At 33.3% G+C, this 15,606-nt stretch overlaps 2 protein-coding genes across 3 annotated transcripts; both read left to right on the top strand.

Moving 5' to 3' along the window:
• The first annotated feature begins 7,437 nt into the window (after nucleotides 1-7,437).
• Nucleotides 7,438-9,684, top strand: LOC108724711 (60S ribosomal protein L22). The gene is made up of 4 exons (XM_018451281.1): nucleotides 7,438-7,506; nucleotides 7,776-7,910; nucleotides 8,172-8,293; nucleotides 9,470-9,684. The coding sequence occupies exons 1-4, from the start codon at nucleotides 7,498-7,500 to the stop codon at nucleotides 9,615-9,617; spliced, it is 414 nt and encodes a 137-aa protein (XP_018306783.1). The 5' UTR covers nucleotides 7,438-7,497; the 3' UTR covers nucleotides 9,618-9,684.
• A 2,731-nt stretch (nucleotides 9,685-12,415) lies between these two features.
• On the top strand, nucleotides 12,416-15,276 carry Atg8a (GABA type A receptor-associated protein autophagy-related 8a). 2 transcript variants are annotated; one of them, XM_018451052.1, is made up of 4 exons: nucleotides 12,416-12,524; nucleotides 12,705-12,837; nucleotides 14,585-14,782; nucleotides 14,885-15,276. In XM_018451052.1, exons 2-4 carry the CDS (start codon nucleotides 12,748-12,750, stop codon nucleotides 14,948-14,950), a joined length of 354 nt encoding a protein of 117 aa, XP_018306554.1. In that variant the 5' UTR covers nucleotides 12,416-12,524; nucleotides 12,705-12,747; the 3' UTR covers nucleotides 14,951-15,276. The 2 variants fall into 2 exon arrangements, with proteins under 2 accessions (XP_018306554.1, XP_018306553.1); XM_018451051.1 differs by having other exon boundaries at nucleotides 12,416-12,837.
• Nucleotides 15,277-15,606: the final 330 nt, after the last annotated feature.

A 15,606-nucleotide genomic window follows, 5' to 3' on the forward strand; every position in this document is an offset into this window, starting at 1 on the left:
TATTTCAAATATTAATTTTTTGCAATTATTGAATCGATCTGATCATGTATTTAATCGTAGCGTTAATTGGCTAAAATAAAATAAAGAAATCATTCTAGTCTTCTTCTACCTTTTTTCAAATTAGTTTTTCTTGCACAAATATTTGTCACCTAACAATTTATTGTAATTAATTTCATAACATTGTTAAAAATAATGTTGATAATCTCATTGAGGAATCATTGGGGACCACAAGTTGTTAATGCGATACGCTTTTTTGTTGAATCTGCGAAAATCGCGAAGATAAAAAAGCGAAGGGCCGATCGACGAATGAGAAATTCTTCGAAATTGTCGCGCGAAATGGCTGCACCCGAGTTATAATATTTAAAAACGATCATTCTATGTTTATGAACTTACGAACACATAGCTGTACGTCATATCTTAACCGTGTCGACGTATCCCTAATTATTAACGACGAATATGACCTTGATGCTGCGCTTTGAACAATTGTACAGTATCGAATAAAAAATACACTGCGTAGTTGAATTGAAGTTATGAAGAGGCAACGAGAAGGGGATCGATTATAATTTTCTTTTTTTTTACTTTTGATCAAATCGTACTTCGATCGTAAAATCCTTACATATACATATACACGTATATTATTTTTTATAAGCACACCGACGTTTCTAAGAATTTTATTACTGCATTTTATATTATAAAAATGGATAAAAGCCACGCGTTTTAGCGCATTTTCTTTTATTTTGTGCCATTAATGCTGCATGTAAAAGAAAACAATACACGCGTGCGTTTCTAAGAAGAAAAATTTTATTCGGTTACGACTGGAAAAAAGTTTGAAATTTTTTTAACACCTATTGACGATTGAATATATATTGCAATTCGCCTTCCAGGAAGAGGATCATTATAAACCCTAATATCCGTTAAATCCAAAAAGGAGGTAAGAACAATAAACTTGCTATTGTATGCCGGTGTATACTTTTTTTTATATATTTTTCTACTTTTTTTAAGAATTTTATTTTTATATTCTTTCTTACTTGATTTCAATCTATACTTCCTCAGTGGAGCAGAGTCGTGAAGTTGCACACTAAGTACTATTATGAAATGACGCGCAATATGTGCTTTTTTTAACTAACAATCGCGTGATTGTGTAGTACATTTCAAAATTGTTAAATTAAGTATTTTTAAAGAATATATATAATTTAAAGACGTATTTTTATAATTAGGTCATAATCATTTCCTCAATTATTAATTTATTGATGTACGGTCGATATTTCCTTATAATTAAACTCTATTGGAATCTAAATTTTTTATATCCTTTGTCGATTAATAATTGCAATAATCCAATTATAACACTTATTATCAGTAGCCTCGCGATACTAAAAAAAAAATCATAGTAAACATGTTATTTTATCTTTGAATTTTATTTCTGTGCATTTGCATTTTCTCTTACGAGTTTTTTCTGTCCATGACAGTTACGTAAAATATGTGCTTCCATCTCATTGTGTATTCCATTATTCAGTTATTAATATTTCACACGGTCAGGGAGTCATCGCATATTCGTTTAAATGCTGTGTTAATAACATGAATTATATATTATAATACAATATAATAAATTCACATTCCATGTGATCGAAAGTAGAAGACACGTCAGTGATATGTGTGTGTCCAATTACTGTCGCTTCGTAATTATTTCATTCACTGTCCATTTGTACAACTGTTTCAACTTATCGTTAATGTAACAAATGGTGCCGGGCGCGCGCACACATGTTGAAATTTAAAGTAAAACACGACAATATCTACACACTATTATCTAACGGAATAAAGTCATTTTAAGAGAGAGAGAGAGAGAGAGAGAATGAGAGAGGGAGAAAGAGAGATAACACTGTAATATAACACACTTGTTTAAAAAAAAGTGAAAATATCAATACAATTTCTGTGTTTTAGCGTTGTACAACCTGTATATTTTTTATTTATCCAAATTATATGTTTCTGTGTGTTAATTATAAAAATGTGGGAATAAAAGATATCAAATACGACATATTATTTTTATGCCGTAGATAAAAGATAGATCCTATGATTCAGATACAGAAAATAACTGACAAAGATATTATTTTTTCGTCAAATTATTCTCGACTCTTATTAACAGTTGGGATTTTTCACTTCATACCTTTTTTCATCGAAAAGCTGTTGTATTCAACTTGGTATTCAATTAAAACTTTAAAACAAAAATGTTTAGAATATACTCTTAAATGTGCAATGGTAAAAATTCTTTTCTTACTAAGAACAAATTCTAAAAAAAAGTCTACACATAAATAGTATAATATTTTATTGAAGTTTAATCCTTTTGACCTGTGCAGCAGTAAATAAAGTGCAATGATAAATTAATTAATTAATATTAATCAATGTTACTCTTCAATATTTGTATAACAAAAAACAATTAAAAAACAATCAGGAAAGTGGGCTCTAGTAGGATCAAGCGAGCGAGCATGAACAAGCACGAATGAACAACTTGCTTCAATGAATGCAAACAATGCCATCATACTGATGGTTCACTAAAGCAAATTGTTCATTCGTGTTTATTCACACACAGAGAGAATTTTTTCTTAGAATTTACCCTGAAAATATGACAGTCGTGGGACAACGTTGTATTTCGGAGAATTTTAATGTAAATCTCTCTCATTCATTAATAAAACTACAATGAAGTATAAAATGAATTTGATCAATTTTACTAAAGTGCATGGTAAAAATCTTTAAAATATTGTACCACAACTACCATATTTTCAGGGTAAATTTTAAAAGAAAATTCTCTCCGTGCATTCGATCTCTACATCTCGACTCGGTTTGATACTTTCTGACAAACTGACATACATGGAATAAATCTCTCCTCAAAAATTTTAAAAACTACTTCTGTAGAGAAAAGTTGTTATATTTAATATAACAATGTGCAAGAAATTTTTCGTATCGATCTTCGTTATCGTTTTACGTTACAAATCTAAAACGTCCTGATATCAGATACTAATATAATTTTCATTTGAACGTTTCAGTGAAATTCATGCCGGAATCGGCGCCGGCTCCACCCGCGTACAACTATCCACCGGGTATGATACCGCAGGGGCCGCTGCAAGGGGCCGCGGGACCTGGTGCAGCTGCGGGTGGTGCAGGGGGGACGGGCGCTGCAACAGGGGGTGGTTCGCCGCAAACCGCTGGAGCCGCGCTCGTCGGCAACCTGAACGCCGGTATGCACAGCGTTGTATAAACGACACGACGTGATGGTATTTGAGGTAAAAAGGGAAACGAAGAGGATTCTGACAACGACATCATCCGCGGAAATAACTGGTCGACATATTCACTTCGGCGATCATCCATCTGTTCGAATCATCGTCAGCGCATCGAAGGGCACGATGGAATAATCCGGTAACTCCATAAACCATAGAATCTACTAAACGAATTTCAGAAGTTATGGATTTACATCGTTTGCTCGAAACCCTTCGTCTATCGTGCGTCTAATTGTCTCTTATGTTGAGTTATTTAGCGTTTTCGTCAATGTGATATTGTAATAATTAATTCCATTGTCCCTACGGTTAGCAATTACTATGCAACTTTCTTTAAGCTATATAGTATTTTAGACACAAATTGCTTTTACGTGATTATTCACTAATTTTTATTCAATTGTATTTGCATCTTGTTGATCTCATAGTCAAATCTTAAGTTGTTTAAGTGGAAGCGACATATCGACCGGTCTTTTCATCGTTCAAGAAGAAAAAAACGATCTATATTCTACCACTCCATTAGGAAATCAGCGGAGGTTTTATTTTCAATGAGAGTACATAATATATGAAAAACCCTAGCTACGATTAAAAATTTCACGCTCAGCTGAATAATCGCTAATCGAAAAACATACAACGAGCGAAAGTTTTTGTCGTTCACGACAAAATACACGGAAATGTGTATCGATGTATGTACATACATACATGTATATGTACATACATTATTACGATTTATTAATGTAAGATTCAATCTATGTACATATATATAAATACATAAATTATTTATATGTTAAATCATACGTTAACCGAATCAAAATACAGGAGAAACGATAATAGAGAAAATCAGTTGATAAATGATTTGGAAAGATTGACGTAAGTATATTTCAAGTCCACTTTTGACCGAGAAAAATGTAAAAATGTCGGGTGTGCGCGTCACGTAAGATATTTCATGTAAGTGATGATTTTTATGCTTTACCTGTACATTTATAAAAGATTGTCTCCGACGATAGGCCTTCTGGACAAATGTGAAGTGGATTTCGACGCCAAATCCTTTAACTATACTAGTCTCTTTGAGATTAATGTAATTACAGTGCAATTATACAAATCGCCGTGATCGCAAAAATTGTTTAATGTAAAATGTAGATTTGACGTGATTTTGTGTAGCAAACAAACGATTCCTTAAACACATCCTTTTTGCACGATGTTATTAATATAGATAATAGTTTTACTTTATATACATCGTATATTTGAATTTATTATTTCTTGAAACACTGTTTATATATAAGGCATTTTATGATAATCGGAACAGTAACGCAATCAGAATTCTCAGCGATAAAAAATCAAAATTGGTACATCAAAAAATTCACATAGGACTCTAATTTCGAGTATCACTTCATCTTTTGAAAAATTCAATATAGAGGATCCAATATGGTAGCCAAAAGTGAAAAGAAACGTGGCTGGAAAATGAAGAAAATTGAAAAACAGCAAGGGAAATGATGCACAAACGTTTTGTACATGTCAAGTTAATCTATGGAATGTACGAATTTTGTGAAAAAAAAACAAACTAAAAATCTAAGATAGCGGTTCCAATGTGACAGCTCAAATCAATAAAATTAACTAAAATTATCTCTTCAAGCAGATTATAATTTTTTGTGAATTATTTAAAGGACATATTTTACAGGACTGAGACTATCTCTATTTTATGTTCCAAGAGCCTGCATTATCTTTTTAACGTTTTAACTTTTTAAATATTTTTTTCTATCCCCTATATTGAATTTTTTAAAAGACCAAGTGAAATTCGAAACTAAGATCTTATGTGAATGTTTTGATATCCTAATGTTGATATTTTATTACATAGAATTCTCGCGTTACTGTTCCGATTGAAACGTTCCATGTATACTTTTAAATATTATTTAAGAATATTTCATATGGATTTATGAGAAAAATTTGCTTCTTTAAAAACAGATGAGGAAGTTAGATCGTAAATGTACCATAGAAGATAATCGAATTATAAGAAGGATAATTATTGATTCCTACATTTTCAAGCATTGACATAGTGATTGATAATAAATTTTGTGCGATAAATTCGAATCTCCAAAGTTGGAATTTGAAGATATTAGCATGTAATTTAGCAATATTAACAATATTAAAACGTTACTTAATGTTATATTATTTAAACGGAAAGAGAAGAAAAAGAGAATGTACCGCTACGATAAATGCTGCGATATGTTTTACTATTTTATCGTTATTAAATATTCTCTATCACTCTATTATTTTTTTCTACACAAAATTTTCGACTAATGAATTCACAACGTAATTAATAGCAAATTCGGTTGAATGCACTAATGCGTATTAAAGCCGTTGTACACTGATTTAATCTGTGTAAAAGTAAAATGCAAATATTTCAAATTATAAAATACGGATTTTACTCAACAACACAATAAAATGTATTGAGGATTTCCGTTTTTATATTTCTATTAAACACATTTTGTTTACGTTAATTTATGTATAACGGCTTTAATGTGCACACTAGCTGGGTGCATCGAATTCGCTGAGAGATATCAAACCTAAGGGTATATCCACACAAATTGCATAGCTGCATAAAGAAAATCCAACTACATTTTATGTGCATCTTTATAAGAGAAATGCGATTGGATAATTTTCTTTATGCATACGTTATGCAACTGCATGTTGTGTGGATATACACTAATGGAGATACACTAAAGGTCATCACACACAAAATAATATAAGTTGCATAACCATAGCATAAGGCCGCTGGACTAATGAACGTCTTATGTAAATCAACGTGGCGTCTTTATGTCGGATATATGCTATTAATCCAGGGGCCTTATGCTATTCTTATGTCATTTTGTGTGTAGCTCTAACTATTGCCATTTAAAAAAGAAGAGTTGATGTATTTCTTATGAAATGAGACACCATGTTGCTACTTTTACTTGATAATCAAATCGTTTCCAATTCAATAAATTGTCTATACACCGATAATAATTAAACTAAACGATAGATTTGTAAGTATAGCCATTACAGGACGCTTTGACACTTAGGCTATTGATACATTATTGTGTACGAATACCGAAATTATATTAAATTGCAATATTCCTTCAGCTGTATATCTCACCGAAAAAGAGGAACAGATCTATATATTATATAATAGAAATATATTATATAATAGAAATATAGATATTACTGTATACTAGGCTTAAATAAATAACATTGTGAGAAGCAGTTGTATGTGTTTTTCCTTGTCGCAACAATAAAAATTGTGATATATTTTTGCACATTTGCAAAACAAATTGCAAAGTCGCAGTTGCAAATGCAAGTATATGGAAAATTATTTTATAACGATCAATATTAATCCGCAACGTGCAAAATATATATTTGTTAATATGACATATATAAATCTTTACTCATGCCGTTGTAAATCAATATAGCTTTGAAATCAGTACGATTCTTGCAAGCATTTATTACGTAAACAATATAATCTATTCTTTTTAGCTAAATATATACGAATATTAGTACATGTATGTATAATCAAATAAAACTGGAAAATAAATAAAAACTTTTTTTTTAAAAAGAATACCATAATACTTCAACCCTCACTCGACTTAATTCGTACAAAGATCTACATTAATAAACAAAAATCTACATAAAAAATGAATCGCACCGATTTCAGAGATATTGATTTCGATGGGAAAAACCATCACCCATACCCTAAATTGTACTCACCAATACCATCACCAATCATTTTCACACCATGATCTGCAACAGAAAGAAAACGATATCCATTAAATTTAAGAAAGATCTACTTAATTATTAATTATTATTATTAATTATTATTTATTATTAATTTAATTATTATACGTTTATCTTATTTTAAGTATAAAAAATGTGCAGCTTAAAAAAACAGACTTATCGAATTTTATTAGGTCCGTTCTTTTTAGTTAAAGTTCTTGCACGGTTCATCTTTCTTCCTTTTCTCTCCACATTGGAGAAAAAAAGAAAAAACCTGAACCGTGCAAGAAGTTCAGCTAAAAAGAACAGACCTATTGTTTGCTAACGTAGGCTGAGTAAGCTGCATTTCGTGAAAATCTATAATATACGTGTCATGTTATAGATATTCAATCCTCAGTGAATAATTAAATACTCCCGCGTAAACGATTGTAGCGCCATATAGTGAACAATTTTCTCGCGTTCTTTCATTCGTTGGACACACGTGAACATGGCTCCGGTAAGTTGTTATTCTCGCAAAAATACGACGATTATTCGTAATTACGGCAAAATTTCGTGAAAATAACATCACATATAGAAAGAACGCGTCCGACTTGTCGATCGCGACACGTTGGCTTATTGTTTTATGTTGAGATCGTTTTAATCTAGTCCGATTCATACGTATCCTATCGTACGCTCTCCTATCCCGCCGCCTTGGACGATTTTCCACGTGTCCCATAAAATAATGGCAACATTGTCAGTAAACAGATTTTTTTCACAAATTTTTAGCCGGCAAAGAAAACTAAAGGCCCAATTAAGAAGCAGGTGCTTCGGGGCAAGGGACAGAAGAAAAAAGTGTCCCTGAGGTTCACGATCGATTGCACGCATCCTGTAGAGGATAATATTATGGATGTTACCAATTTTGTAAGTTACATTATTGTTCTTAATTATTTTAGATTATATTCCTAATACTTTCTTTTCCCATCTGTGAGAATTTTGCTCGAAATTGCTCGTTTGATATCTTAAGTGAAATACAGACCTAACCTATTCCTCGCAGATTCCTAACCTCTATGTAATGAAAAAATCTAATGTTGATCTATTTTTGAATCGTGTGATATCTACTGAAATTTTAATACTATATCGTTGAGACTGATTATTATAAGATGGTGATTTTTTTCTTTTTAGGAAAAATATTTACAAGAAAAAATTAAGGTTGGTGGTAAAACTAATAACTTCAGCAACAATGTTGCCTTGGAACGTAACAAAATGAAACTCACTGTTAACAGTGATGTCGACTTCTCGAAGCGGTGAGTAATATCGTATTTCTGTGGTTACAACAATCAAAAAACGTATGAGGTCTGTTCTTTTTAGCTAAAGTTCTTGCACGGTTCATCTTTTTTCTTTTTCTCTACGTTGGAGAGAAAAAGAAAAAAGATAAACCGTGCAAGAAGTTCAGCTAAAAAGAATAGGCTATGGTTAAAACTGATATTTATAATCAGTTCATACAAGCCATCTTAAAGACAGTTTTAAAATGTCATGAGTCAATCACAAAGTTGAATTAGCATCTTAAGACTATGAATACTGGCCTATAGGTGCTTTCTATTTAGACCAGTATTGATCTATCCTTAATTTAAAACCATTTTAAATAATGTCTTAAGATGCTAATACATCTCTGTAATCAACTTAAATAGCATCCACTATGGATAAATTTTAAGCTTTAAATTCTAAGCTATAAGAAACTGATCAATTACAGTCGAATATGAGAAGAATTAGTTAATTTCTTATGGCTCTAAGATTTCAAGCTTAGGTAATGGCTTATTGTAAAAAGCTCGTAAGAACGACTGAATATCTGTAATTCTAATGATACAAGTTGACACAAATATCATTTTATTTTGACATTTAATAAGGAACAAAGACAAAACAATATTTGTGTCATCTTGTCTCACCAAATGGAAAAAACCTTATGTAGATATTAAGGCCAGTATTCATAGTCCATTATTATCTTAATACTGTCTTAAATAATGTCTTAATATGTCCCTCTAGTTGGTTCATGACATCTTAAGGGGATTCTAAAGTCGTATTACCAACTAAATCGTAATTTTTGTATAATTACTTTTTTCCTCTTTTCAGATTTGAAAATTCTTTTCCAGAATTAAAGTATATGTATTAATGTGTGTCTGTGAGATAGAGTTTATGCCGAAAACGACAAAAAATTTCGAAATTGATATCTTAAGAAAAATTTTTTAATAGGTATACTTTAACTGGAAAAGGATTTTCGAAACTATAAAAGAGGAAAAAAATAATTGTTACACAAACATTACAATTTAGTCGGTAATACAGACGGTTTTAGGATCCCCTTAAGACAGTTTTAAAATAAGAATTGACTATGAATACTGGTCTATTTTGTACTATTACTAAGTTTACTATTGTAAGCTACAGGAAGAACGATATTTGCACTAATTTGGAAAACATTGTTGCCATAGATATCTCAAGTACTTGACAAAAAAATACTTGAAGAAGAACAAATTGCGTGATTGGTTGCGAGTAGTATCGAAAGACAAGGAAACGTACGAGTTACGATACTTCCAGATTAACAGTCAAGAAGACGATGATGAAGAAGATGTGGAATGATTCTCTTTATTCTTTTAATTACAGATGCATCTGTATATATTTCTTTTAATAAAGAACATTAAAATTCTATATTCTTGATTATTTATGTGAATACAAAATAACTAGTTTTGATTGTATAACAACTATTTTTAATTTTATATTTCAAAATAAAACTGCAAAAACAAGATATACGAATTTCGTACAAAAGTAAAAGTTTATACTACTTTTCACAAATTTTAATAAAATGTATGACTTTAAGTAATGTAATGGTAGACATATTTAAATATGAATTTGCAATATCGCTTTTAATGCAGTTAAAATGTGCTCCTGAAGTCCTAAATAGTACGAAGTATTTAGGATTTGCATCAAGTTATCATCAGCTCTGGTTGATTAACAGCTTCACGATTTGGACGCATTATCTGTCGAGGGCGTTAATGTACAAGTGAACTTTTCAAATCGTGCAATTTCGCGCGAAAAGCGATCTCTAATGATGAATTTGAGCAGATTAGTACATATTAAAAAAATCAGTGCTTTATATAAAGTATCTCAATGCAGTGATACAATATAATCCACTTTGACAATAAAATGATACATGTATAGTCGGGGCCTAAAATAGGTTACAACATTTTTTTTCGATGGATTTTGGAATGCTGCTTGCTCAAAAAACGATTGGTTCTTATTCATGGATCGACAAGTAAGAACCAATCGCTCGGTGAGTAGGTTGAATTCCAAAATTTTAAAAAAAGTGCAACCTTTTAGGTTGCTCTGACTGTATATACATATATTCGTTAAATAATGTGATAATAATATCATTAGTTAAAAATATTTATATACTTTCACATTTAACTTTGCTAATTTCATGTATATACAAATTTAAATCTCATAGGACCGACGTGCAGAACCCACTAATAATATATTAAAGGCTTAATGCCGGTCGAAGCTAGATCTTTAATTGCTTCTTTAAATAATTCAAATTATGAATTATATATATATATATACTATATATATATACTATGTACTTACATATATACCATATTTGTAGTCATATTCATTACTCGCCGAAATTTTTTCGGACTTTACAAACGCAGCTAAACTACTGAAATAATATCACAAATTAAATTTTGATGTTCAATAAACATCTATTGTAGAGATCTTAATCTAATAGAATCTGTAAATAAATTTTTAATTATTGCGAAAAATATTACCTCGGCCGGAAGTCGAACCCGGATCTCTTACGTTCCGTGTGAGCGTCCTTACCAGTTAGACTACCGAGTTTGTAAACCGCAATTTGTAAAGTCCGGAAAAATTTCGGCGCGTATAGTGAATATGACTACAAATATGGTGTATATGCAAATATATAGTATACATATAATTCATAATTTGAATTATTTAAAAAAGCAATTAAAGATCTAGCTTCGACCGGAATTAAGCCTTTAATATATTATTCATATATATAGCAACATTTAGTATGCACTAATCTAGCGTAGTGCAAGTGACCCGAATTCGCTATAATTTAAGACAAGTTCGACTCCAGTGAAAACTCCAGCGAAAATATTAACAATGTTAATTCCAGAACGTAATGCGCATACCTGGCAACGGTCGTGATAGCTACGGTAGCTACGTTGTTCGTTGCGGAAAGAAGAATTCAAATCCGGAATGGCGGATGTCCCTTGAATCCCGTCGACTCCGAAACCGATGATGGCGCACGGCACTTTCGTTATGGCGTTCGATACGCGCGGTATGGCACATCACGCTATACATCTTGCGCGTTTCGGTAAAAACACTCGCGAGGCAACGTCTCGACCGCACGCGGAATCCGCTTCTGGAAATCGATCGCGATCGTGGACAATTAAACGCGCGGACGCGATTCGAACGATTTCTACTCCGCGATCTTCCGCGATGACGCACTAACCGATCGACGCGACGCGAATTTGAAATATCGAAAGAGGCGCGAAATCGCCTCTCGAAGCGCCGCGCCGCGGCGGACGAGAGAAGCATTGGCTGCGCTCGGTGAGTGTTTGATATGATTGGTACCTTCCTACGTAAGAAAATGTACCAATCAAAGTCCTTCGTTTCCTTCGTTTCCGTGAAATAAAGAGCTCTGATTAGTTGAATTTCTTGTGCCTTATGCGTCATGCAAGAGTCTGTGCTTTCCGCTTAAATATTTAAAGCATTTGATACTTTATGAAATAATAAGATAATTAAAGCACTTTTATTCTTTAATTTGCACTGAGAAACTACACGATATCGTGAATAATTTTTTCGTTTTTTACATTTTTGGGCATTTTTACCGTGTTAATTTTAACGTTAGAACGATTTGTCCACATTTTTTTCAAAGAACACAAACGTCGTTCTATCCTTCTTGACATTCAGAAAGTAACAAAGATAGAACGACATTTGTGTCTGACTGTGTCCTTGCTGGAAAGCCCCAAGTCATATTAGGTCTGTTCGCGTTGCTTGCATTTTTTGCACTCAGCATCTTCGCTTTTTTTCTTTTCAACACCCAAATATATATCTATCTCATTTTAAGTTAAAAAATGTTTGGAGATTTCAAGCAACCTATTCACGAACTGAGAATTCCAAGCAACACGAATAAACCTCATCTTTCCCCTTTTTCTCTTCGCGTTAGAGAGAAAAGGAAAAGACGCGCGCGGGAAAGGTGCAAAAAAATTCAGCCGAAAAGAACAGACTTATCCTGTCATTTGCATTCTTTTTATCTTTCGCCGGATTTGTTGTCTCTTGCCCGTCTTTTATATCCGCGAAGTTTCTCGAGTGGATTCAACAATTTTTACAAAAAGAATTATCGATTTTTGCGACGTCATCTCGTCGACGAAAAAGAGGAACTATTTTCTCACGGCGGAGGTGGCGCACTCGTAACCAAACTTACCAAACGCGCAATCGCAATCGCCGTGACGCACGGCGATTGTTGTTGCGAGAGTGTCACCGAGAATCTCGAGAATCGCGTTCGTGTCAATTTATCGTCCGGGAGGTCCGTCACGGAGAGCAAATTAAAGAGAGAGAGAGAGAGGAGAGTGTGCGCGCGCGTGTAAACGAAAGGGCAAGCTACAGAAAGTACGGAACCAAGTGAAGGTACGAAGGAGAGCCGAGGTCGCCGTCGTCGTCGTGTCGCGCGACTCTCAGACGAGAGACAATGAAATTCCAGTACAAGGAGGAACATCCGTTCGAGAAGAGGAAGGCCGAGGGCGAGAAAATCCGACGGAAATATCCCGATCGGGTGCCCGTAAGTACAAAGCGTCCTTCGAGGTTTATCCCGGATCTACAATAGAATTTTAAGCCGTAAGAAATAGACGAATCATAGTTGATTCCTCATTGTCTCCTCGAATTCGACTGTGATCGTCGAACTTGTGTGACAATTTCGTACGATTTAAGGCTTAAAATATTTATTGTAGATCCGGGATTACGGGTTTACGCATCCCGCATGGTTGTGCTTCCGCTTTCTGGAAGCAGCGTTCTCTCGCAAACGTGAACGGGGGAGAGGCGGGAAGCCCCCCGTTCACGTCGGCTGCTTTCGTAATGTCGCGCCGTCCCTCGACGGCCCCCCCGGTAAAGCCCAAGGTCGTCCTCGCATTTTGCGTCGCATATCGTTTCGTACGAGGCGCTTCCTTCTCCGACAGGGCCTCCGTCCTTCTTTTTTGCGCAATTACGCAGCGAAATCGAGCTGCGCCTCGCGTACGTCCTCCCCCGCACGTGTATTGATCTGCTTCACGACGTGCAATCGACCAAGTTTTTCAGCGCGTCGAATTTCACCTGGAGTTACTTATCTTTTGAATTTATTTACGTCAGGCTCGCGACGCGAGATCGCTTTCTCGGTCTCGAATGTTTTGGTCATCGAATAGACTTTGGACACGTAATATTCTCGAAATTATTTGTCTCGTTAATAATTCAGGAAATGATTTGCAACATTTTACTGCTAGGTTAAACCCAAGTTCCTAGAGTTACGTTAAACATATGTAAAATACGTGTTATTCTTGTTAAGCATTCTTCTTAAGCATTGTGTTAAAGCATTGTTTTTATTCTTGAGCCTGGAAATTGTGACAGTATAATAATAATAATGTCGATTTTTCCAGTATTATAAATTGCCGCGATTTCTCCACTTTCATAGTCTAATTGTTTTATTTATTAAGGGAAATTGTATAATTTCCCTTGATTTTTAACAAATAAATAAATTGACAAGCATTCACAAATCGAATATATTTTGCTATTTATTTAATTAATTTTAAATAGTAATTATTAAAGTATTTAATTAATTATTTCAAAATATATTTTTGCCCCTTTCGAAATATATTTCGGATTGGACGGTTTTAGGAGGATCTTTCTGCGAATAGATACAGATTACATGTGCATATTTCGATCGTGAAAAAAACGAGTTACAGATCAAATATTCCACAAATGAAAAAAAAAAGAAAAAGATAGATTGAACTTAATGGTTGTTATTATAATTAATTCCTGACAGATTAATCTCTTTTTAATCAACCATTGTTTAAAACATTTGATTCATTCCAGAATTTGTCCTTTTAGTACTTTCACGGTCATATTCGTAATACCGTGATCGTCACAAAAGAAAGAATAAAGTGTTTATCTGTACATGAATCATCGATCACATCACGTTTTACTCGAAATTATCGTATCGAATTACATTCGCCAGTCCAACAGGAGACTTGAATCTGAATCCGTTATTCAACAGTTGGATGCGTTTCAACCAATTTAAACCGTCTCACGACATTAAGTACATAATTGAAACTTGACTGTAGCAAGCCCAAAAAAATTATTTTTTTATGGTTTCGTTAACGAAAGTTGAAATGTTAATTTGCCAGATGAATAGCAACTTCAATGGAGATACACGATGATGGATTTGTTTCGTGCGTTTGCAGCGACTAATTAAGATATCCTCCTAATGTTATCAACTAATATTACATTTTTATATATTTAAAAGATATTTGAGAAACATAATGTAAATGTTGTTGTAGGTGATAGTTGAGAAGGCACCTAAAGCAAAGATTAGTGATCTGGACAAGCAAAAGTATTTGGTACCTTCTGATTTGACTGTCGGTCAATTTTACTTTTTAATTCGTAAGAGGATTCATTTACGTCCTGAAGATGCCCTGTTCTTCTTTGTAAACAACATCATTCCTCCAACAAGCGCTACCATGGGTTCTCTTTATGCGGTAATTGAAATGAATATTATTATGAAATGCACATATCAAATGAGGTGCTTTGATTTTTATGTTTCATAATCGCTCGTCTAATCGTATAAAACTCTTCAACAGGAACATCATGAAGAGGATTTCTTCCTATACATAGCGTATAGCGATGAAAATGTATACGGTCACTAAACCCCGCAGGATGAACAAATCGCCAAAACAGCAAGATTCAACAACAAAAATCTACCATCTACCAATGTAGTCCTCATAGATGCTTTCGAAAACCGAGCATACAAAATTACATCTATCGATATACTTTGTGTGAAATTTTGTCTTGATACTGCACATTCGCTTCCATAAATCTGCACAATCATATCCTTGGATGATAAAGAAAAGATGCTTGTCGATTTCATTCTTTTTATTCTGCTACCTAAGAGGGCTTAGTTCACCGTATTGTATAAGAATAATTTGTCCAAAATTATATGATCGTGTAATATCTAGCCTGGCCACCCATAAAAGAATAAGAAAAAACCAAAAAAAGTCTGCATTGCCATCACCGTTAACATTCTCACACATATTTTTCACTGCACATTACAGTCATAATGGTTTTTTCTTTTTTTTAGAATAGCGGCTATATCGTACTGTATCATAAATTCAGAGTATGGTATAGATGACGGGAATGCATTATATACGTGATATCATTTTCAATAATATATATTAGATTAATGTTGTATTATACATAATTTTGACGTTATTTAATTAATGAAAAGAACGAAGAGAAATTGTTGGATATGCGAGCGAGAAAAATTTTCTGTAATCTCGAAAATGTAAGACCAATAAAAAAAAAT

Source organism: Mycetomoellerius zeteki, unplaced genomic scaffold (genome assembly GCF_001594055.1).
Source record: "Mycetomoellerius zeteki isolate Tzet28-1 unplaced genomic scaffold, Tzet1.0 scaffold31, whole genome shotgun sequence".
Lineage (NCBI taxonomy): Eukaryota > Metazoa > Arthropoda > Insecta > Hymenoptera > Formicidae > Mycetomoellerius > Mycetomoellerius zeteki.